At 47.1% G+C, this 21,882-nt stretch overlaps 1 protein-coding gene across 1 annotated transcript in view; it reads left to right on the top strand.

The window, feature by feature from the left end:
- The window catches only part of LOC133352783 (uncharacterized), an 83,160-nt gene that overhangs the window by 33,070 nt on the left and 28,208 nt on the right, over nucleotides 1-21,882 (top strand). Inside the window, exons 11-20 of the mRNA XM_061568663.1 lie at nucleotides 190-358; nucleotides 489-562; nucleotides 1,997-2,065; nucleotides 2,434-2,647; nucleotides 8,909-9,035; nucleotides 10,876-10,971; nucleotides 12,703-12,870; nucleotides 14,790-15,705; nucleotides 17,352-17,511; nucleotides 18,705-18,895. Of these exons, the coding sequence (XP_061424647.1) occupies nucleotides 190-358; nucleotides 489-562; nucleotides 1,997-2,065; nucleotides 2,434-2,647; nucleotides 8,909-9,035; nucleotides 10,876-10,971; nucleotides 12,703-12,870; nucleotides 14,790-15,705; nucleotides 17,352-17,511; nucleotides 18,705-18,895 (2,184 nt within the window). The remainder of the gene's footprint in view (nucleotides 1-189; nucleotides 359-488; nucleotides 563-1,996; nucleotides 2,066-2,433; nucleotides 2,648-8,908; nucleotides 9,036-10,875; nucleotides 10,972-12,702; nucleotides 12,871-14,789; nucleotides 15,706-17,351; nucleotides 17,512-18,704; nucleotides 18,896-21,882) is intronic.

Below are 21,882 nucleotides of genomic sequence, written 5' to 3'. Positions count from 1 at the left end.
TACTGACTCTATAGTAGTATCCACTTACTATAGTAGTAACTAACTTTATAGGAGTAACTTCTGACTATAACAGTATCTGCAAACCGCGTGTTCACCTGAACGCAAATATGCAGAGGCGGTGCTCCTGGTTACAGCGCTGGAGCTGCCCAAAATCATGAGTTGCCAATTTATTTTATCTGGCTTGTGCAGGGGTGAAGAGCTCATTTTTCAACTGAAGGACATGGAGGTTCGGCTCCACCCCATACTGACGAGAGGAGCGAGCATTCTTCACGAGTCTCTCTTGTCGAACTGCGTCACCCTCGATACTGCCTGCAGCATGGCTCGGGGCCAGCAGTTCTCTCCGCGGGACGTGCAAAAGGCATGGATGTATTGATTTTCTGCGCGCATTTGGTTGTAGTAAATATGGCTGTGTCCGCCTCTACGACAGTGAATAACTGGAAGTTTGCATCTTCACCGTGATTGGTATCATGTCAACGTGTTCTGTGCAGGTGGTAGACCAGCTCCTGACGATGGACGTCCCGGAGCTGTGCTCCATATTGCTGGATGACTCGCTGGAGCTACAGTGAGTACTGCTTTTGAGACGCGGCTGCTCGCAATGCGACCATTGAGTGTGCACGCAGGGACGCCTGTGAATTGTACCTTCACGCATGAGCAGCTTCTGAGGTCAATAGGTCATAGTCAATTTTACTGTCACCACAGTAACCTCCTCTGTTTCCTTTTGCAGGCTCCTGTGTATTTTGCTCCAGTGTCAATGCCTCACCTTACTGCGTTCCTAGTCTGATAACCAACACCTCTAGGTGTTGCTCTGTCCCCTGTCTAGGTCACTGCTTGCCCCCACCCCTATCTAGCACACGTTGTGCCCATTGCAACCTCTCTTTATAGCTTAGATACTTCTTCGATTAAATTTATTCCCAATTTCCAAGTTTTTTTTAAGTCTAATCACATTTCTATAATTCTCCTCATATACCTTCATGCCAGTGTCAGAAACTTTTTTCTTCTATAATTGCTTTGGTGAGGCAACTATTTGCTTGTTTTATTCCACGCATGATTCAAAGCTACGGTGAACATTTTCCCTCTTGATTTCTCACTCAAACCATTTCTCAGGTTGCCATGCTCATTCTGCCTGCGTCTCTCCTGCTTGTAGTGAGGGGAGATTTCGGCATTGTGCCCAGCCCTGTATCAAGGGGGATATTGGTGTTGTGCCCAGCCCTGTATCAAGGGGGATATTGGTGTTGTGCCCTGCCCTGTATCAAGGGGGATATTGGTGTTGTGCCCAGCCCATTATCAAGGGGGATATTGGTGTTGTGCCCAGCCCTGTATCAAGGGGGATATTGGCGTTGTGCCCATCCCCGTGGCGACTGCTCCCCACTCCATGCTGTGTCCGTATCAGTGGTAGGGCGACCTGCGGCCCTCTGAGGTGCAGGAAGGCCGCTCACGTGACCCCACTGAGTTGTCCATCCACCGGTCTACACACTTTGGTTTTCTTCTAGACACTTGTTTACCCGAGTCCCTCCATACCTGAGCCTGTGATGGTGAACAAAGCGCTCGTGTGTACATCTTATTATTTATTTGCCCGCAGTCCATCATGCAGGTGCATTCCAAACCTGGGTCTTGTTGCCGTGCTGCGTTGAATAGGCCCCACAATTTTTACAGCTGGCTCTCCACTGTCACCATACGACCTTTATGAGGATCACGTTGTGCCAATGAGGCTCGGTCTAAACCCGTCCAGAGCTCCACCTTCTGCTTAAATAAACACCTGGAAAGTGGTGGGTCCAGTTGGTATTGTCGGCTGGTGGACCAAATTGTAACCATCACGTGTTGAAACGTTTCCTTGTCCTAAATATAAAAAAGTGATGCTACTTTAAGTAACACCATTTAATAATACACGATAGCACGGATACAAAAAAGTTTTTTTCTTATTGAGTGTCCAGCGGTGGCATTTATAAGCAGTGTGCAGATGTTGAATGGGGAGTTAAGACCGTGTGCTCATGCGCAGGTGTGACCTGGACCCTACGCAGCTGATCGGCCACATTAAGGAACTCGGCACGATTATATTCCCCAAAAGGTAAGCCGGCTCGTTCGAATACGGTTATTCAAACTTATGTCTCATCAGTTATTGCTGTATGTTTTTGTCTCGTTTCTAATGCTGCAGGCATTGATGTCACGCGACGTTGACTTGCGGCCCGGTAACTTGCGTGGAAAGCAGCAGCACATCAAACCCGTGTTGGAGAGAACAGCTCTTGAAAGATGTCTGAACACTTTCTGTGATATTCAATCGTGCACCATGGGTTCTACATCTGGTGGTGCTGCTGCCCCTCATGCCTTGCCATAGAGGAACTTGCTGGACGGCCATCAAATCCACCGTTTCTGACTCGCGTTACCTAAACGTATGCTAATGCCGTGGGTAACCTTTCTTTCCTCCCCTGTTGTCAGGTTCCTGGAGTATGGCGAAAGCATGAGTGCGGCTGCTTGGTCAGACCGGTCTCCTGTAGGGGCCATGCCACTTTCGTCGATGCAGCAGCAGCTGCTGCAGCAGCAGCAGCTGCTGCAGCAGCAGCAGCGGGCTCACGGCAGCTGTGCCACAGCCAGAGGCCACACAGAAAAGGGGCCAATCATGCCTGGCCTTAAGTTCGCCCGGAACCTGCAGGTAAATTAGCAAACACTATGGAGGATAGTAATGCTCTCTGATACTGGGTGATGAACAGTTGTTTGATTTAAAACCAATTCCTGCACTCAGGATAGATCTGTTTAGATGTAAGAGTCTTGTTAGTGCGTCATTTATGGAGGTTGTTTCCCATATATATGAACAATACAATTGTGACCTTTTGGCTTCTGAAGTAATCTTCGGACGAAACGAGATGGAACCCTTGGGGCAGACAACACAAATGAGATCATCTGAATGAGATGTAAAACAATGCATCGTTTTTATGATTTACAAAGATCTTAACATGCCAATTTAGCAAAGCAAGCATCAAGAAAAGATAAAAGCGAGAAATGCAAACGACAAGTTTCTTTGGACGTGCAACTATACCTATGTAGTGGGCTCAAATGGAGACTCAGGCTTAACGTAGGAGGCAACACATTTATTAACACAACACTAACACAAAGGGGTAACTGCCCCTTTACCAGATAATCTATGATGGTAGACCACCAGGCTAGCTACACTCGGAGTAAGCTACCATGGACCGGACCCCAACTCGGGTCCGGGTCCTTGAGTTGGAGATCCTCTTCCCACGTAGAACGTAGGTTTCTTCATGAAGACAACAACCCCGGGTAGACACCTCCGTTCACATGTCCTCCGGGTTCAACCAGAGTGCCATGGCCCCCCGCATCCCCGTTCCGAGGCCCGCACTCTCGCCCCCTATCCTGTAGGGGCTGGCACTGCGCGTAGAGCGTGGTCCCATTACCTGATTGTCGGTCAGTGCTGCCCAAGCCCACGAGGGCCCGGTACTGCATCCCCAAGCAGCGGTGTCCGTAGTGGCAATACATTGCATGGCGTGCCTTATCCAGGCTGGCCACACACACGACATGCAGCAATGTCTCGACATCACCCCCCCTTTCGTGGCACTCAGCCGTCCCGGCTGTCAACTCCCCTGCAGTAAGCAATTAACAATAGAGAAAAAACAACAAGAGCAATGTGTGCCTCAACAAACCCAGCAACAATATGAATAGCAATAAATACCCCAACCCACCTATACAATATATACACTATATACAAATGTACAGTAAGGTGCAAGCACAGAACAACAAGCAAGGGTAGAGAGGAGAAAAAAAATTGCAGGAAAACGCAAATTATCGGAGCTCCCCTCGGCACCAACATCTCCCACCCACACCGTGAATCAACACCCACAAGCACAACAAGGGCGAGGATCAGCCAATAGCCGAAGCGGCCCGCCAAGTGCGACAGTGTGGGAGTGTGTGTGTATGGGGGTCGCGAAAACCGCAGAGTTTTTGATCGAGTCTTCGTGGCCAGTCCCCCAGGGGAGGTGGGCTCTCCCTCCCTGGAGGTCCCGGCGGGAACATGCAAGTGTCCTGACGAACCCGGCTCCTTGCGGGGAGCAGTCGGCCGTGCAAACCGGGTTCACATCGTCCGGAGCTGGAACAGGTGGCGACTTGGGGGCTGTCAGTCCCACGGCACCTGAAGGCGGGATCACAGGACTCCGCTGAGGACCAACCTCAGCGGACACGCACCCCAGCTTTTCTTAACATCACACACTCGGCCCCTGCGTTGTGGAGATGGGATGAATTCACACGGAGCGATGAAGGGCTTGAGGCGCAATGGGTGAACAAGCCAGCTCCGCCGGCCCAACCGAATCTGAACACACTGCGGTCGGACGACCCTAATAACATCGACAGGTCCTCGCCAAGGTTTAAACAATTTCGGGGACGCACCCACCGGCACCTGTGGGCAGTGGAGCTAGGCTCTGTCACCTGCAACCCACTCGTGGGCGGATGTACGGAGACCCCATAGTCGCTCATTAGCCAATTGGCGTGAATTAGAATTTACCCTAGAACCCTCACGAGCTTCCGATAGCTTTTGAAGGTTAAAGTGCATGGAATCTGTAATTTTTTATTTGGCCTTCTTTGGCGCGACACGTAGTTGGACATAAATTGGGGGGTCATGGTCTCTGCCATACATTAAATAGAAGGGCGAATAGCCGGTGGACGCGTGAGGAGCCATTCGGTAGGCAGCCAGAACTCCCAGAACCTGCAAGTCCCAGTCAAGTTGGGACTTGCCGACTTGATGGCTCAGCATTGAAGTCAGAGTCCTGTGCAGGCGCTCCACCATTCGATCCGGTGATGGCAGCTGCCGACTGGTTGGGGAGTGGCCAGGCCATTGGCCAGCGCGAGAAATATTCGACGCCATCCAGCAGATATTTATTTCCACGAGGGGTGGCGGGTAATGGACCAAGGATGTCTAGAGCGACCAACTCGTTAATGCGGGAGGCCTGAATTGATGGTATTGGCGGACAACAGGGCCTGGCCGGGTGTTTCCGCCGCACACACTACACACACCCCTTCAACAAATCAGCTACATCCTCTGCCATACCTGGCCAAAAGAAGTCAAGCTGTAGCGTGGCAAGAGTTTTGTCCACGCCCAGATGCAGCAGTCGTTCGTGCACTGCCCAAACAACCTTACCCCGCAGGGCAGTGGGCACAACAATATTGTAACGGCGCAAGCCGCCATCCCAGCACATCAGCAGGCCGTCCCTCAGGACAATCGAGGCTACGCCCCTACGGTCCCTACCCCCATCCGTTTCCGTGATGCGGCGGTGCAATTTGAGGGATCCTCCACCTGGAGGCGCCCCCATTCCGCGAGGTCCAGGCCAAGGACGGCGTCACGTGCCACGGGATCTTCGGCCACCTTGGAGGAGGCTACCTCAGCCGACGCCGCAAGGGGCGGGGGCGAGTCGTCGGTCGGCGCCTTACAGCGCCCCGAGCCCAAAAAACACGCGCACCTGTCGCTTGGTGGTAAGCGCGACAGGGCATCCGCGTTCATATGTTGGGTGCCTTTCTGTGGGACAACGCATACTGTAGTGCTGCGTGGTCAGAGCACACCGAAAGTGTCTGCCATACAAATAGGGGTGATAAGTTGAACAAAAAAAAGATCGCCAGGAGTTTCCGGCCCGTGACGCAGTAGCGTTGTTTGGCCGGTGACAACACCGTGCTGCTGTATGCAACAACGCACTCCACCCCGTTGACAACCTGAGACAGAACCGCGCAAATGCCGGTGTTGATTGAGTCTGTATCAAGGACGAATGACGCAGTAAAGTCGGGATAGCGGAGGGGAGGGGCGTTCACCAGGGCATTGCGGAGCATGACAAATGCGGCCTCCTCTCCCCAATTAAACTTCTGACCCTTAGCTGTCAGGGCGTGGAGGGGTTTTGCGATGGTAGCGAACTCGGCGATAAAACGGCGATAATAAGACGCGAATCCTATAAAACTACGCGCCTCCCCCACCGATGTGGGGGTCGGCCAAGTCGGGGTCCGTTGCAATGCCTGATTTACTGACAATATGACCGAGATGCCGCACAGATTTTTTAAGGAGGTGACACTTTTGCGGCTTAAATTTGAGATTCGCCGCCCACATATTGAGGAAAACGGCACGTAGTCGATCAAGATGCTCTTCGAACGTACGGCTGAAGACGATAACATCGTCGAGGTATATTAAGCATGAGTCCCACTGAAATCCAGCTAGGACCAGCACCATCAGTTGTTGAAACGTAGCCGGTGCGGAGTTGGAGCCCCATCGGAAGCCGATTAAATTCAGAGGCGTACGAAAGGCTATTTTGGGCCTGGAGGCATCGTCTAGTGGCAACTGCCAAAATTCGGACAGGAAATCAAGGGTACAAAAATAGTGGGCGCCCGCCAGGGCGTCCAGGGAATCGTCCATCCAACGGAGAGGGTAAGCATCAGCCACAGATATTTTATTGAGCTTGCGGAAATCGACACAGAAGCGCAAGCTGCAATGTTTTTTAACAAGAATGATAGGGGCTCCCCATGGGGTGGTGGATGATGAAATTATGTCTGCGGCTTGCTTCTCTGCCGGGCTCAGCCGGTAAGGGTTCTGCCGGATGGGAATAGTGTCGCCCGTGTCGATATGGTGGCTCAAGAGCATAGTACGGCCGATGTAAAATTTCCCCATGTTTAAAACGTCAGCAAATTCTCGTAAGAGCGCCCTCAACTTACCCCTCTGGGACTCGGACAAGTCCGCACTCTCCGAACAAAGTGAATCAAGCTACTGTTCATCAGAAACCCTACGTGGTGGCGTGTGTGATTCATCCAATAACATAATTCCCGGGAAGAGTGGGTGACGCATGGACAAGCCCTGCTGAACAATGGAAGTCTCAAACCCGGCATTGAGGACCTGGATACTAGGGTTTGGGCTCCTACCAACGTCAATCCCCGAACAGCCTTATTGGAGGGTCCCAAGAGGATCCTTTCCGCAGTGGTCGTCTGATGGAGTGGCTTGCGCAAGTGTAAGGGGACCAACATTTTCCCGCCAGGGGGAATCCGCACCATTTTAGACGCTAGCGCGTGCACGATGGCGTTGGCCGTGCACATCCGAGTGAGAGGGTAAAAATGCCAAACGACGGCCCGATGGCAATTCAATGCACGCTTGGTCAATTAGAATCTTCACAGGCATTTTATCGGACCGGTCAATTTAGTGTCGCCAATACAGACCTGTGCTGTAATTTTGCAAATGATGCCCAATGAGCCGCCGTTAGCAGCAAAGAACGGCACTTCCACGGGGCATAGGCTACGGCATTTATTGGGCAAAATATTATAAATCGGCCGGCTAAATTATGGTCGCCGACGCCCCAGTATTGACGAGCATCCGAAAATTGATTCCCTCGATGGAACCAATAATGACGGACAAAGCCGCGGTCGCGGCAGCAACCCTATGGGCCAGCTCGGACCACTGACCCCGTCGGAGCGGCCAGTCGTCCCGATCGCAGTCTGAACCCCCCCTCATCGACACACGACGAAAAGGAGAACCAGCGCAACGAGATGAGTGAGGTGGATTCAGGGGCCGAGTGAGTGAGGTGCCGCGACTCGCTTTAGGTTGCAGGGGAGAGGAGGATGGTCGGGTGGACGACGGCTGTGGTCCGGGAAGGCGACGTCGTGGTGCGCGGCATCCCGACGAGACGTGGCCCGGCAGGCCGCAGTTGAAGCAGACGAGGTGACGTCCTCCTCCGGTGTTGGAAGCCGTCCCGTCGCACCATACCATCCTGCCTCGCCATACCATCCTGTCTCCAACCTCCGCCCTGGGTCGACGCACAGGCTTGGGCAGGCTCTAAATTCTCTGGTGTACCCCGCGCCTCAGAAGGCGCGGGTCCTTGAGTTGGAGATCCTCTTCCCACATAGAACGTAGGTTTCTTCATGAAGGCAACAGCAGCCATTCTCACTGGGAACCCGGCTTTTTATCCTGTGTGGTGGGGCGCGCTCGAACTCTCGAGGAGGTTCTCCACCGGACACGTTATCCCCCCAGCCCTCCCTTTGGGGGTCCCCGGGTAGACACCTCCGGTCACGTATCCTCAGGGTTCAACCAGTGTGCCATGGCCTCCGGCAACCCCGTCCCGAGGCCCGCACTCTCACCCCCTATCCTGTAGGGGCTGGCACTGCGCGTAGAGTGTGGTCCCATTACCTGCTTGTCGGTCAGTGTTGCCCGAGCCCACTAGGGCCGGTACTGCATCCCCAACCAGCGGGGTCCGGAGTGGCAATCCATTGCATGGCGTGCCTTTCCCAGGCTGGCCACACACAGCGACATGCAGCGATGTCGCTACACCTATAATTGGTTCCATGGGGGTCACATGGTCATCGTGGAATTGTGAAATCCAGCACGGCTGAATTGTCACCACATACATTGACATCATTTAGATTATTTTGGTGCTATAAATGTCCAAATTATGGGTCACTTTGTTGAGCTATCATTTGTGGCCAGGTCGCTTCTGAAAAATAAGTTAATACCTCTGGGATTTGCTTGGTAGGATGTGGGTGGTTTAATTGTATTTGTATGTGTTTGTGTGATTTGTTTACCTACTATCATCTGTTTTGTTTCTTGTAACATTCTTACCCTGTGCTCCTACTGCACATCTGTGAAAAAGAGCTTTCTAGCTCATCAGATTCCTCCTGCAGTATAAATACATATTCTGACTCTGATATTAAGAGTACTAGGTCGATTATGTTCTTGTGCACGGCAATGTGTTGAGGAGCTAGATGCCAACGCCGTCTGCTGACCACGAGAGGGCTCCAGGAGAGAGTTGGTGCAGCTATGCTATTCCTCCCCCCCCTCCCCCCCGTTGGAGCGCAGTTGACAGCTGTTTTTACGATGTGGTCCGTAGCTTTGGGGTTTGCCTTGGCCTTGGCATTGTTCCGATGAACGAGTTCTATGCCTGTTGTGCAGGGTCTGAAGCACTCGCCCCCAACCACATCGACGCTGTCCAAGAAGGGGGGGGGAGCAGTGTGCGCTGCTGCTGCAGCGCCATCGTCCACATCGCTCGCCTGTTGCCTCTCCCCAGGCACATCTGGAGGTGAGTTTGTCAGTCTATGCAGGTGAACTCCCCCTCGGGCATCGGGGCGCTGCGGTGGCGAGATGTTATCTCCCTGGCCTGGTGTGGAGGAGGTCGTCGTGGGTTCGGTCGCGACGACGTTTGTTGTGTATTTGGAGTTTGCGTGTGTCTCTCCGTGGCCGCGTGGATTTTTTCTCCGGGTCCTCCAGTTTTTCCCTCCATTTAGAATCAACATCTTGCGTTTAGAGTATTTGGCTGCTGCTATAAATTTCCACGAGATCAGCCTCTTCATTGAGCTATAATTTGTGGCCAAGTCGATTCTGAAAAAGAGCTATATAGCTCCGTGGGCTTTACTTGGTAAAATAAAAATAATATTTTAGTTTCGGAGGGGATGCAGCCCCTCACTGGTTATTAATAATAATTGTTTTTATTTCAAATGCACTACTGCGGCCATCTCGAACGCTCTTCCGATATTATGAAACTAGTGGAACTATGCACTTTTCATTATAAGTTGAAAACTAATTTATTTAGAACTGCTTTTTGTGTTTAGTTTCTTGTCCTTCCCCTATACCTACAATTAGCACGGTTAGCTACATACGGTGCCAAAGAAGTTCAACATATAAAAAATAAGAATAGGTTTTACCCTTTCTGGAAATAAAACAGGAGTTGGTAAGATGTTGAAACACCAAATAGGTACCTTTTGCAATGCATCAGGTCTGTATTAACCACACGTACTTGTGGAAAAACATGCAAACAAACATGCTCTGAGAATAATATACGCATTGTCTTTGAAACTGATTGGCCTACATCAGAGACAGCCTTCTTTTATGGCCTTGTCTCACCACCGACGTTAGACCAGAGAACGCCAAAAGGCGAACAGTACAAAGACAATGCAAGTATCAGAACGCTTATAGCTCGGGTCCTGCAGTTATATCTATGGGATATCTTTTTGCCAGTATCAAAAATATTGGATAAAATAATAAATTTTATACCCTTTCTGGCAATAAAAGTATCTCTTTGAACATCTTAACACCTGTTTTATTGCCTGAAAAGGTATAAAACCTATTCTTATTTTAATCATTTTAAATACTGGCAAATAGGTCCCATAGATAAGTTCAACATAAACACACATTACAGGGACTGCTGTACTTACGAACGAGTTACGTTCCATAGGTCTGTTCATAAGTCGATTTGTTCACAAGTCCAATGTTACTCATATCAATTCCAATCATGTTGTGCTGCATGTACACTACATACGAGGAATGGCTTTAATAGTTGTATTATCTCCTGTAGATGTAGATGCCACTGGTTCTTCAGGCTCTGTAGATTTAGATGCTGCCACCGCCATCTATTGCGCGGTGGTTTAACTTACGACTCTCGGTCTGAACAGGCAACTGCACATACGAGACAGGTTTGTTCGTATCTCTGAAAGCTCGTAAGTCGAATGCTCGTAAGTGGAGGAGTCCCTGTATTATTATTTGGTAAATGTGAGCGAGCGATGGCCGTTTTTCAGCAACATAATAGTCCATAACATCCCGCTGCAATAAGCTCCAACCACAAATGGTTCGGTGCTCCGCTTCAGCACCGTAGACACTGTGCCCAATGTCCTCGTCGTCTACGAATTATCACGGAACAAGTAGGGGCAGTGAGACTCGTTCGGTTGGTGTTTAGAGCCAGCATCAGCAACGTACCGTGGCAACGCGATTGTTTTTGAGAGCCAACCCCTACTTGAGCGTGATGAGTGGTAGTGTGTCACACACTGTCAAGTGAAATCTTGTCAATGTATTATCTATAACCCCTTCAGTGTTTCTCCAGATGTTGGCGCTTGGCTGTTTTATTTTTTTTCCCTCACCTTGGGTAGGAATGATTCCAGCTGGTGGAGAGACGAGCTTTGTTCAAAGGTGCAAGATCGGGAACGCAAACTTGCTGCGCAATCGGCCCTCCTGGATTTCGCATGGTTAGGAATCACTCACTCACGTGACAGATTACAGCACATTGGGGAAACATTCTCGGGCATAATGTTCTATAAATAATAAAATGAAGTGATGCCACTCACAAGTCAATATTTCTGCATTGTGCTTATTATTTTAGCTTAATGAATAAATTATCATGCTTTTGTGTAAATACTAAAATTGAATACTCTCACTTGGGTATAAGTTACAACTTCAGTATAAGTTACGGGCCTAATTCATATGCAGTTTTTGGTCTTCATTCAACATACGTTAGGATGCACTGCAAACGCCACAAGGACAAATCTGTCCACCAGAGCAATGACCCCAGTAGACGAACAGAAAACCTTAAGAACAAGTGGCAGGCACTGTCCCGACACGACACCCGACAGGGTAGCAGCGAGTGTCCAGTCCTCAATGTCTCCTTGGAGCGTTTCACTGCCCATGCCTGGATAAATGAGTTATCAATGACGACTCGAGGTGGGGCGGGGAGGTAGGTGACGAGGTTACCTGACACTGCGTCTGCCTCTCTCCCTCTACCGGTGCTCGATGAGCTTAGCCTTTGTGTCGTCTAATCACTTGGTTGTTATTGACTGCAAGGCATGGGATAGCAGACTTGCATGGCGGTATCTGAGGTAGTAAATATAACTGTAAACAGCAGCCCCAAACGTACCATGTGAATTATGGTCCGTTTTGCAATTGCCAAATATTTGGATCAAATTCTAGATTTGAAGCTTTCGTGACTGCAAGGATTCATATTTTTAGGTTTTTCGGTAAAGTCATGTAGGTAAAAATTTTTTATTAATAAAAGTAAAATAAAACAAAATAAAAATCACGACGTTTCGGAAGCAACACAAGCCTCCGTCTTCAGGTGGAACCGTCACAGCCACGACAGCTGTATCAAGTAAATGAGAGATCACAATAAATACCACCCCGTATATATAATGGTTGAGGGGGGAAGGGCCAGGAACGGCACACTTTTTTATTAATATGGTAAGGTGAGGCTTAAGACTAAGAATAGACTGCATAACAAAGGACTGAGCCTTTGTTATGGAGAGGTGCGGTTTGTAACTAACACCAAGCATACATAACAAAAGTGTGAAAAAAGAAAGCAAGTAAAACAACAAACTGGCTGTCTATCAATAACCTGTAATAGTTTATTGATAGACAGCCAGTTTGTTGTTTTACCAGTTGCTTTCTTTTTTCACACTTTGGTTATGTATGCTAGGTGTTAGTTACAAACCGCACCTCTCCATAACAAAGGCTCATAACAAAGGCTCAGTCCTTTGTTATGCAGTCTATTCTTAGTCTTAAGCCTCACCTTACCATATTAATAAAAAAGTGTGCCGTTCCTGGCCCTTCCCCCCTCAACCATTATATATACGGGGTGGTATTTCTTGTGATCTCTCATTTACTTGATAGAGCTGTCGTGGCTGTGACGGTTCCACCTGAAGACGGAGGCTTGTGTTGCTTCCGAAACGTCGTGATTTTTATTTTGTTTTGTTTTACTTTTATTAATTTAAATTTTTTACCTACGTGACTTTACCGAAAAACCTAGGAATATTTGGATCAAACTTATGCCGGTATCTACGAATGAGGTGTGTAAGAGAAAATGCGCCGGAAAATATGCTTGTCAGCATAACGCGCGTGCCTAGTGCACAACGTGCAGTGGATTTGTCCGTGGAATCGCATTAATTTTGTTAATCGTTTATTTTGTTGTGCCGTGGGCTCGTGCGCAGACGCGTTGCATTCAGAGCAGGTGATGTTGACCCACGTGGTGAATCCCAGACACTTCTACGTGCGGTACTACGCCGCTCGCTCCCGCAACGAGAAGCTAAACTTGGCGCTCTCAATGTACTGCATGGTCGACACTAAAAACTCTTCAGCCATACAAACCCTCAGCATCGGTAACACACACACGCACGCTCACGCACAGGCAAGACAGTTGTGGCCCAATGCGTTTTTTGTGATAATTTATTTTGAACCATTGCAGGAGGCACAGATCAAGTTTCAACACAGGTTTTAGAATTATAGAATGTGTGCGACGTCTAGGCTTGGTCTTAGAGGGGGTGGCAGTTAATGCGTCTCACCGGGCTGCATTGCATGAGAGGTGACTTTCCTGGTCTGTGCGTCTCTCCAGTTTAAAGTATTTCCAGGAGGCAGTGGGACGACTCCCTAAAACGCCTAAAAAATTTGTGTTGAGGGTTATTTTTGTTAAAATACGGTATACTCTATTATCCGCGTGCGGTTTATCCGATTTACTGATTAATCGCGCACCTGAGATTTTGACAAGTTAATAACTAATAGATTTTCCCTTACGCGCAAATTAATAATCTAAAAACAGTTATACATTGTTATTTTTGGAAATGTGTATTACAAGTTATGTGCTTAAACCGAACAAATATGTTGCTCTAGTTGATCTGAAACCCACGTGATCACCCTTACAGTACAGTAGTTGCAAATCTTTACAACATTGGCGGTACCTCATTTGCCAGTAAAAAATATGATAATTGGTTTTTTACCCTTTTATCTGGCAACAAAACTGACACCTTTTTTACGAGGAGTCATGTTTGTATAGACCACAATACCTGCAGTCATAATGCAAACAAAAAACATAACTCTGATAATGTATGCACTGTCCTTGAAGTTGATTGGTCCACACCTGAGACAGCTTTCCTTCGAGCCTAGTCTCACATGGGTTGGACCAGATGACGCCAAAAGGCGCACAACTCAAAGACAATACACCATCAGAGTATGAGAGCTCGGGGTAAGCATTTACACCATTGGTACCTCATTTGCCAGTAAAAAATATGATAATTGGTTTTTTACTCTTTTATCTGGCAACAAAACTGACACCTTTTTTACGAGGAGTCATGTTTGTATAGACCACAATACCTGCAGTCATAATGCAAACAAAAAACATAACTCTGATAATGTATGCACTGTCCTTGAAGTTGATTGGTCCACACCTGAGACAGCTTTCCTTCGAGCCTAGTCTCACATGGGTTGGACCAGATGATGCCAAAAGGCGCACAACTCAAAGACAATACACCATCAGAGTATGAGAGCTCGGGGTAAGCATTTACACCATTGGTACCTCATTTGCCAGTAAAAAATATGATAATTGGTTTTTTACTCTTTTATCTGGCAACAAAACTGACACCTTTTTTACGAGGAGTCATGTTTGCATAGACCACAATACCTGCAGTCATAATGCAAACCAAAAACATAACTCTGATAATGTATGCACTGTCCTTGAAGTTGATTGGTCCACACCCGAGACAGCTTTCCTTAGAGCCTAGTCTCACATGGGTTGAACCAGATGACGCCTTTGTGTCGTCTAATCACTTGGTTGTTATTGACTGCAAGGCATTTATGCACGCGGCCGCCAATTTTGGCCATTCTGAGTGCTCGTAAGAGGGGCTGAGCCATGCTGTCAGCCAGTCAGCGACACCCATTTATGGGTGTTTAGACCTCGACTAGCTTTATTTACATTACTTCTGTTTTGGCAGTGGAACGGAGTCATGCTTTTAACATGTAATTCCTATATTCGATTAACAGTTATTTAGGTTAACAGTTTTCGTGGAACGGATTAAAAACGTTGACGGAGGGACTACTGGATAGCTTTACGGTCATGTAAATCTTCTTATAACAACAAAATGATGAAATGTGACAAAAGGTTATAATTTTAGCTGCTTTTGAGTTGCCAGGAGGAATTAGGTTTGAAATCCAAAACAAAATGTGAATTCTGAAAAGTAAACTTGTGACGTGTAACTACTGCGCCGAGTAGGCCACCAACAGACTAATTCGCGTTTCGTTCTTGCAGGCGAGGTTCTGTGCATGCGGAGCTGCGTCAGCAATAAGTGGCATCGCGTCAAAATAATTTCCATCCAGGCCGGCGAGGAGTTGTGCGGTTCTGTGCAAGTGGAGGGAAGAGAGGGCACGGCTAGCCTCGGGCCTTTACAAAGCGTCGCATTGCAAAGCACGGTGCCAATTTTCCACCGTGACGAAGTTCCACTTGAATCGGAAGGCGTCCCTAACTCGACGGGCACTGAACCATTTCTCGACGAGCGGGGGTCGGAAAACGACGCGTCCTTTGGAGTGGCGACAGCGGCCGAAATTACGTCATCTGTGGAAGCTGGGCACGTGGCTGATGAGGGCGTTGTGGGGGCGAGAGGCAGCGCTGCTGAGCAGGGCTCGCCCCACGCCGGGCAGACCCTGCATGCGGATGAGAAAAGTGGCGGTGGCGGCTGTGGCGTTGTCGAGGCAGATTACCTCCCTCTGCTTGAATGCACGTGTCCCGAACCCCCCGGCATTTGTGGCTCGACCACGAGCTCGCAAAAGCGAGAGGACCCGGAAGGCAAACGCGCGGATGCGCGTGGAGAGGGCGATGTCGCTGAATGGAACCTGTCCCCCCATAAGAGCGCCGAACTTGGCTGTGGAATCGGCAAAATGAGAGACGGAAAAATTCGAGTGGTGTTGGATCTGATCCCCTGCTCGGAGGAAATGAAAATGATCGACAGTGTCTTGAAATGCGGCTTGGAACACGAGGACGCCGGGGTTGCTGCTGCACCTGACAGGAGCCCAGGAGTGGAAGCTGAAGCCCAAGCAAGCGCTGACACTCAGTCGCCCAAACCGGCCTTTGTTTCACAGGGAGCGTCGTCATTTCCCATTGACAAAGTAACCAGGCTTAACGTTTTCCTGGTGGATGAAGGAAGAACGGAAGTCTTTTACGTGGGAAGGTATTGTCATTCTAAATAAGAACAACTTTAAGATGTGCGTGTGTGCCTGCATTTATTTATGACTTTTTAAATGGCCCGGTGGCAAGCGATGCTCGGTAACCTTACATTTGGGGAGTTGGTGGCCGAATTTGGTGCAATAATCCACATGCTTCTCTTTTCCATCTTACTCTGATATTTCCTGCATTTCTCCACTTAAGGGTTTTTAATTTCCCAACTTCTCTGCTGGGTGATCCTCGTTGCGGGGGTGTAAGCCGTGTTACGGGGCATAGGCTGGTGCTGTGATGATGACCACTGTGAGATCTCGAGTTTCATCTCCAGCCATGGTCAACAGTGAGGTGATATCTAAACCGACCTCGGCCCTAATGAGCTCCAGAACCTCATCAAATCGTTTTTTGGGATTCATTCCTGCCTCGTTTTTAACGAGCGTCTTGTTAATTTCTCTGCGCTGGTATTTTATCCGACGTTATTTTCTCTTTTGCGCATTTAAGCCAGGATCAAAATTATGAAAAATAAGAATAGATTTTACCCCTTAAGTTGCATTAAGAAGTTCAACCACCAAAATAGTTACTTTTTGCAAGGCATGAAGTCTGCATTAACCACACATTTGTGGCAAAACATGCGTTGTCCTTGAAACTTATTGGCCTTACACCATAGACTGCCTTTATGGCCTTGTTCGCGAACAGTACAAAGACTTTATACCATTCGCCTTTTGGCGTTCTCTGGTCTAACGCTGGTGAGACAAAGCCATTTGTAAAGCAATTTTTTTAAATCTCATTGACTGCATTCTGTTAGAAATAAAGTGTGGTGATTTTTTTACTTATTTGTGGGACAGATGGAGTTTAAAGTTTAAGGATGCAGTATAATATAAACACCCACCCTGAGATCCAGCGTCGAGCCAACAGTAATTTGAAATGCACTCTCAGCCTTGTACAGGTATCCCTCAATTTACAGAAGGGATGCGTTCTTCAAATACACACACAGCGTAAAAACGAAATTTCCTAAATCGGAAACACTTATTCCCTTCAGTTTAACACTAACAATTATGGATGTAGTCATTCCAAGTCTACTTCTAACCTAAAAACACGCCGATATTGCATTTCAAAAGATAAAAATATTAACAAATATTGAAGCGATTGAATAATAATTAAAAGATAAATTTTGATTTAAAGCTTTCGTGACTGCAGGGATTCATATTCTTGGTTCTTTCGGTAAAGTCACGTAGAAGGGAGATAATAAAATAATATAAATATATTTTTAATTGTTTTATATTTATATTATTTTATTATCTCCCTTCTACGTGACTTTACCGAAAGAACCAAGAATAATTAAAAGATAATTAACCTTTTCAGGGATCTCGCAAAAGATCCCCTGCGTGTTGGAATACCCGGCAAGGTCATGTGGAGGCATTGCTGTTGCACTGCAGGGATACCGTGGTGGCTGCTTGTTTGCCGATCTCATGGCGCGTGTGGCCCTAGTGACATTTTTTTTGCGGCGAAATCCGATTTCCTTCATCGAAAAAGCGTCCATAATTTGTAAATTGGCGTTCACGTAAAATTCCGTAAACCGAACGTTCGTAAATGGATACCCCGCATTATTATGTCTGCCATGGACGTATTACTCATCACACCTGTACACGTCCGTTCCAGTGAACGTGCGCTCAAGCGGAGCAGAAGGAATGCCGCATGCGTGGTTTCGGATTTGAGGCCACACCTTCGTCGTCCAGACCACGAGCTCCTGAAGCTGTTCGAGAAAATCCCAGCGGCTGCCATACGCTGTGCTCTCAAGGATGTGGTGCCCTTCGTCGCGGTGAGTCGCACGCCTCCACTTTCGTCACGGCGACTCGCGCCATGACCGTCATCACGGTGACTCACCACAATCGTCACAGTTTTCGCACACCACCTCCGTTGTCAAGGTGAGTTGTACGCCACAATCCTCATCACGGAGACTCACGCCACAATGGTCGTCATGTAGAGTCGCGCGTCACAATCGTCGTCACGGTGAGTTGCACGCCACAATCCTAACGTGGGCCGAGACAGCCACATGTTACTCTGCAGGTTAACTCGGGAGAGTCAATTGCAGAAATGAACCGCGTGTGTTCTTTATGGCTTCGTTATTTTATAGTTTTTCCCCAGTTACAATTGTGCTGTCAGCATCGAGCAGTGAGATGCCCTCTCCAGTTCTGTTACTAGCAGTGCATCACTTCGTGTCCGTGAATGGCTCCCAGACGGGTTACATCAGAGAATTGTTTCTGGACCTTCACCCACATTTTAGGCACACATTTTAATTTCTTGCAAAGGTGTTTCTCGCATGTCAATCAAACCAAATGTTTACATCTCAGAGCTGGAATTTGGCCACACGTTTAAGTGTGAAACAAGATTGAACCTTATGTATGTGCAGTCAGTGACCTGGCTGACCATTGAGATTTTAACTACCTTGCTTGGTATACAGGAGGTTATGGGTTCGATCCCGACCCTGACGCCTACTGTATATTTGGAGTTTGTATGCTCAACCCAAGGATTGCCTGGATATTTCTTCAGGTCCTCTAGGTTTTCCCCTCCACATTTAGATTCGACATCGTGCATTTTAGAGTATTTGGCTGCAATACATTTCCCCTCATCATGACAACTCGTTGTTTAGAGGCAAGATGTCGCTCTAACTTATTAGGCTGAAGCTGGGCTCTCTCGAAAGATGTTAAACATAAATGAGGCGGGGGGAACCACTTGGCTGAGGTTAAGAATACAATGAGATTTTTGTGTTTAAATTGTATGAAAAAATGTTAATTGTGCAGTTTTTTAATTAGTATATACTCTACATCACAAAGGAAGAAATGTGCATGTAACAATGCATACTGCCGAGCACAATCGGTGTATTATTGCATGTACACATTGTGTATTAATGTGACGACGGCGGGAGAACGTGGTCACATTTGCCGTGTCGTGTGTCATGGTTTTTTCTTCCCCCGTTGTGTTTTTTATGTCTGGCTTTGTGCGATTATTCAGGGTCAGGGTTGGAGTGTGGAGTCAAGCAAAGCGTTTGCAACGATGCTCCGTGGACAGATTGTCCACATGGTCGTGGCTGCCAGAGCCGGCGGCACATTCATCGTGGACCTCGTGAAGTCCCCACACAGCCAGGTGGAGAACGATGTCCCGGTGTCGCTCAGAGATGCCCTCGTCTTCTTAGAGCTTGCCAGGTACTGTGCGCACGCGTGGAGATAAATGTTTACGTGTCGTCACGGTGTAATTAATGTGTGTCACGCTCATGATGCGTGCATTGCGATTATTACGTTCGCCTCGCGTTTTACGTGCGTTTACGTACGCAATTTTGGAATTGGCGCATCAGATTAATTTCCACTTATTTTTGTTACGCGCGCAACTTTTGTTGTAATAACGCGCTTGAGCGCTTTGGTTCCACGCTGTACGGAATGCGCTGCGAGCTGATCGTTAGTAAGGGCGGCAACGTTTCGGTAGTGATGTTGCTTGAGGTGCAGCAGCAGTATGACAACGACCAGAAGCGTGGGACAGCAGCATCAGTCAGCATTTCCTCCTCGCGCGACGTTTTGAAGATCTTTGTCCCGCGTGAACTTTGTCTTGTGCGCTCATTTGCTTTTATGTCTGGTAAGAATCTCACTACGTGTTAAAAAGGTTTTTTTACTTTATTTTTTAAAATATTTTACTTATTTAAACAGGGCTGTTTACTCTATTTAACTCATGTCTGTAGGTTTTGTAAATATAATATGTACCTTCTGTAACCAGTGAAATATGTAGATGTAAGATTGAGGCATAATAGCGTGCTCGCCCTCACCCCAATGACACGACACCCACGTAAGACGAGAGGTAGCTGTATAATATTACTCTTAAGATTTAAATTCTGTGCCAATTCTGCTCATTGTCAGAACGTGCAAGATGTAGCACCAATGAGTCACTGTTGGATGAGATGGCGCAGACCAAAAGCAGACGATACAAATTGAATACGACACGGGACATGGTCCGGTTGATGGTACAGATCAACATTACAAACAAGGCAAGGGCCCATTCCTCAAACATAGCGTAGATTATTCTTTGGTTCTTTCGGTAAAGTCACGTATAAAGAAAAAATAATAAATTAAATAATAGCATACGACGTTTCGATTGCAACACAAGCAATCATCATCAGGTATAATGAAATAGCGACATAAAATCTAACCAGAAAAAATTATAGACAGACATATAAGCAGACAGATATCACCAAGATACACAGAGCGGGCAACACAGGTACAGAGAGGGGTGATCGTCTCTGTGGGGTGGCCTTAAATAGACAGAGGGGGGCGGAGGCAGCGAGAGGGAGGGGTTAGAGACAAAATTTACATGTCAATGAGTACAAAAAGAAGTGAGCAGGCTTAGGGAGAGAAAGAAACACACTAAAATTAAATAACCTAGCAAAGCATCGAAATGTTATGTAAAACGACACAGAGAGTCGGTCAACACACAATTAACGCATAGGCTGGTCGATTACGTATTTCAAATATTGCGAAGTTAGAATTTAAGTGTGAAAATTTCAAAGAAAGACAAAACATAAAAACAAGAGGGACGGAGACACACAGACAGAGCAGAACCTAAGAACGACAAAAAACGAGTGTAGACAGAAAAAATTACACTAAATAAACAGGCAGAGAGAGAGAATAAAAAACCCAGAGAGAGAGAAAAAAGGTAAACTTGGAACTTCCCCGTAGAAGTGGTTCAATCTTAACTTTGGAGCTTTCGTGACTGCAGGAATTATTCTTTGGTTCTTTCGGTAAAGTCACGTATTATTTAGTGTAATTTTTTCTGTCTACACTCGTTTTTTGTCGTTCTTAGGTTCTGCTCTGTCTGTGTGTCTCCGTCCCTCTTGTTTTTATGTTTTGTCTTTCTTTGAAATTTTCACACTTAAATTCTAACTTTAGCAATATTTGAAATACGTAATCGACCAGGCTATGCGTTAATTGTGTGTTGACCGACTCTCTGTGTCGTTTTACATAACATTTCGATGCTTTGCTAGGTTATTTAATTTTAGTGTGTTTCTTTCTCTCCCTAAGCCTGCTCACTTCTTTTTGTACTCATTGACATGTAAATTTTGTCTATAACCCCTCCCTCTCGCTGCCTCCGCCCCCCTCTGTCTATTTAAGGCCACCCCACAGAGACGATCACCCCTCTCTGTACCTGTGTTGCCCGCTCTGTATCTTGGTGATATCTGTCTGCTTATATGTCTGTCTATAATTTTTTCTGGTTAGATTTTATGTCGCTATTTCATTATACCTGATGATGATTGCTTGTGTTGCAATCGAAACGTCGTATGCTATTATTTAATTAATTATTTTTTCTTTATACGTGACTTTACCGAAAGAACCAAAGAATTATTCCTGCAGTCACGAAAGCTCCAAAGTTAAGATAGCGTAGATTCACAAGCTCTGGGGGATTACAAATTGTTGCGCGCCTAGAGAGGGACGTTTTACAGACGGGTTAGATGGCAATCGGTCATTATTGCTGAGGAATGCTGCCCCGTGTTACAGTTGAAAGGGGATGTAAGCACATACAGACAGTGGCTTTAATATGGCAGCTCCCTTTGTCTATAGGGGATGTAAGCACACACAGCCAGTGACTTTAACATGGCAGCTCTGTTTGTTTCTCAGTAAAAATTTTGCAAGGCGTCAAGGCTGCATTAACCACCCATACTTGTGGTGAACAAGCAAACAAACATGGTCTTGATAATCTACGCATTGTCTCTGAAACGGATTGGCCTACACCAGAGACAGCCTTCTTTATGGCCTTGTCTCACCACCAGAACAATGCCAAAAGGGGACCATGTTCAACAATCTTAATTTTGGAGCTTTCGTGACTGCAGGAATTATTCTTTGGTTCTTTCGGTTAAGTCACGTCTAAAGATAAAATAATAAATTAAAATAATAGCATATTACGACGTTTCGATTGCAACACAAGCAATCATCAGGCATAAAAGAAATAGCAACAAAAATCTAACTAGAAAACTATAGACAGACATACAAGCAGACCGACATCACAAGGACACACAGAGAGAGGACACATATCGGCACAAAGAGAGGGGTCGTTTCTGTGACGGTCCCTTAAATATAGAGAGGGGGGGCGGGGACGGAGAGAGGGAGGGGGCAGAGAAAATTAGCATATCAATGAGTGGACGGCAACGTGC

The sequence above is a fragment of the Lethenteron reissneri genome, chromosome 5, assembly GCF_015708825.2.
Source record: "Lethenteron reissneri isolate LAM-NWPU_2019-01 chromosome 5, ASM1570882v1, whole genome shotgun sequence".
NCBI classification, from domain to species: domain Eukaryota; kingdom Metazoa; phylum Chordata; class Hyperoartia; order Petromyzontiformes; family Petromyzontidae; genus Lethenteron; species Lethenteron reissneri.
Note: the sequence above shows the minus strand (reverse complement) of the source record. Positions and strands in the feature narration are given on the sequence as shown.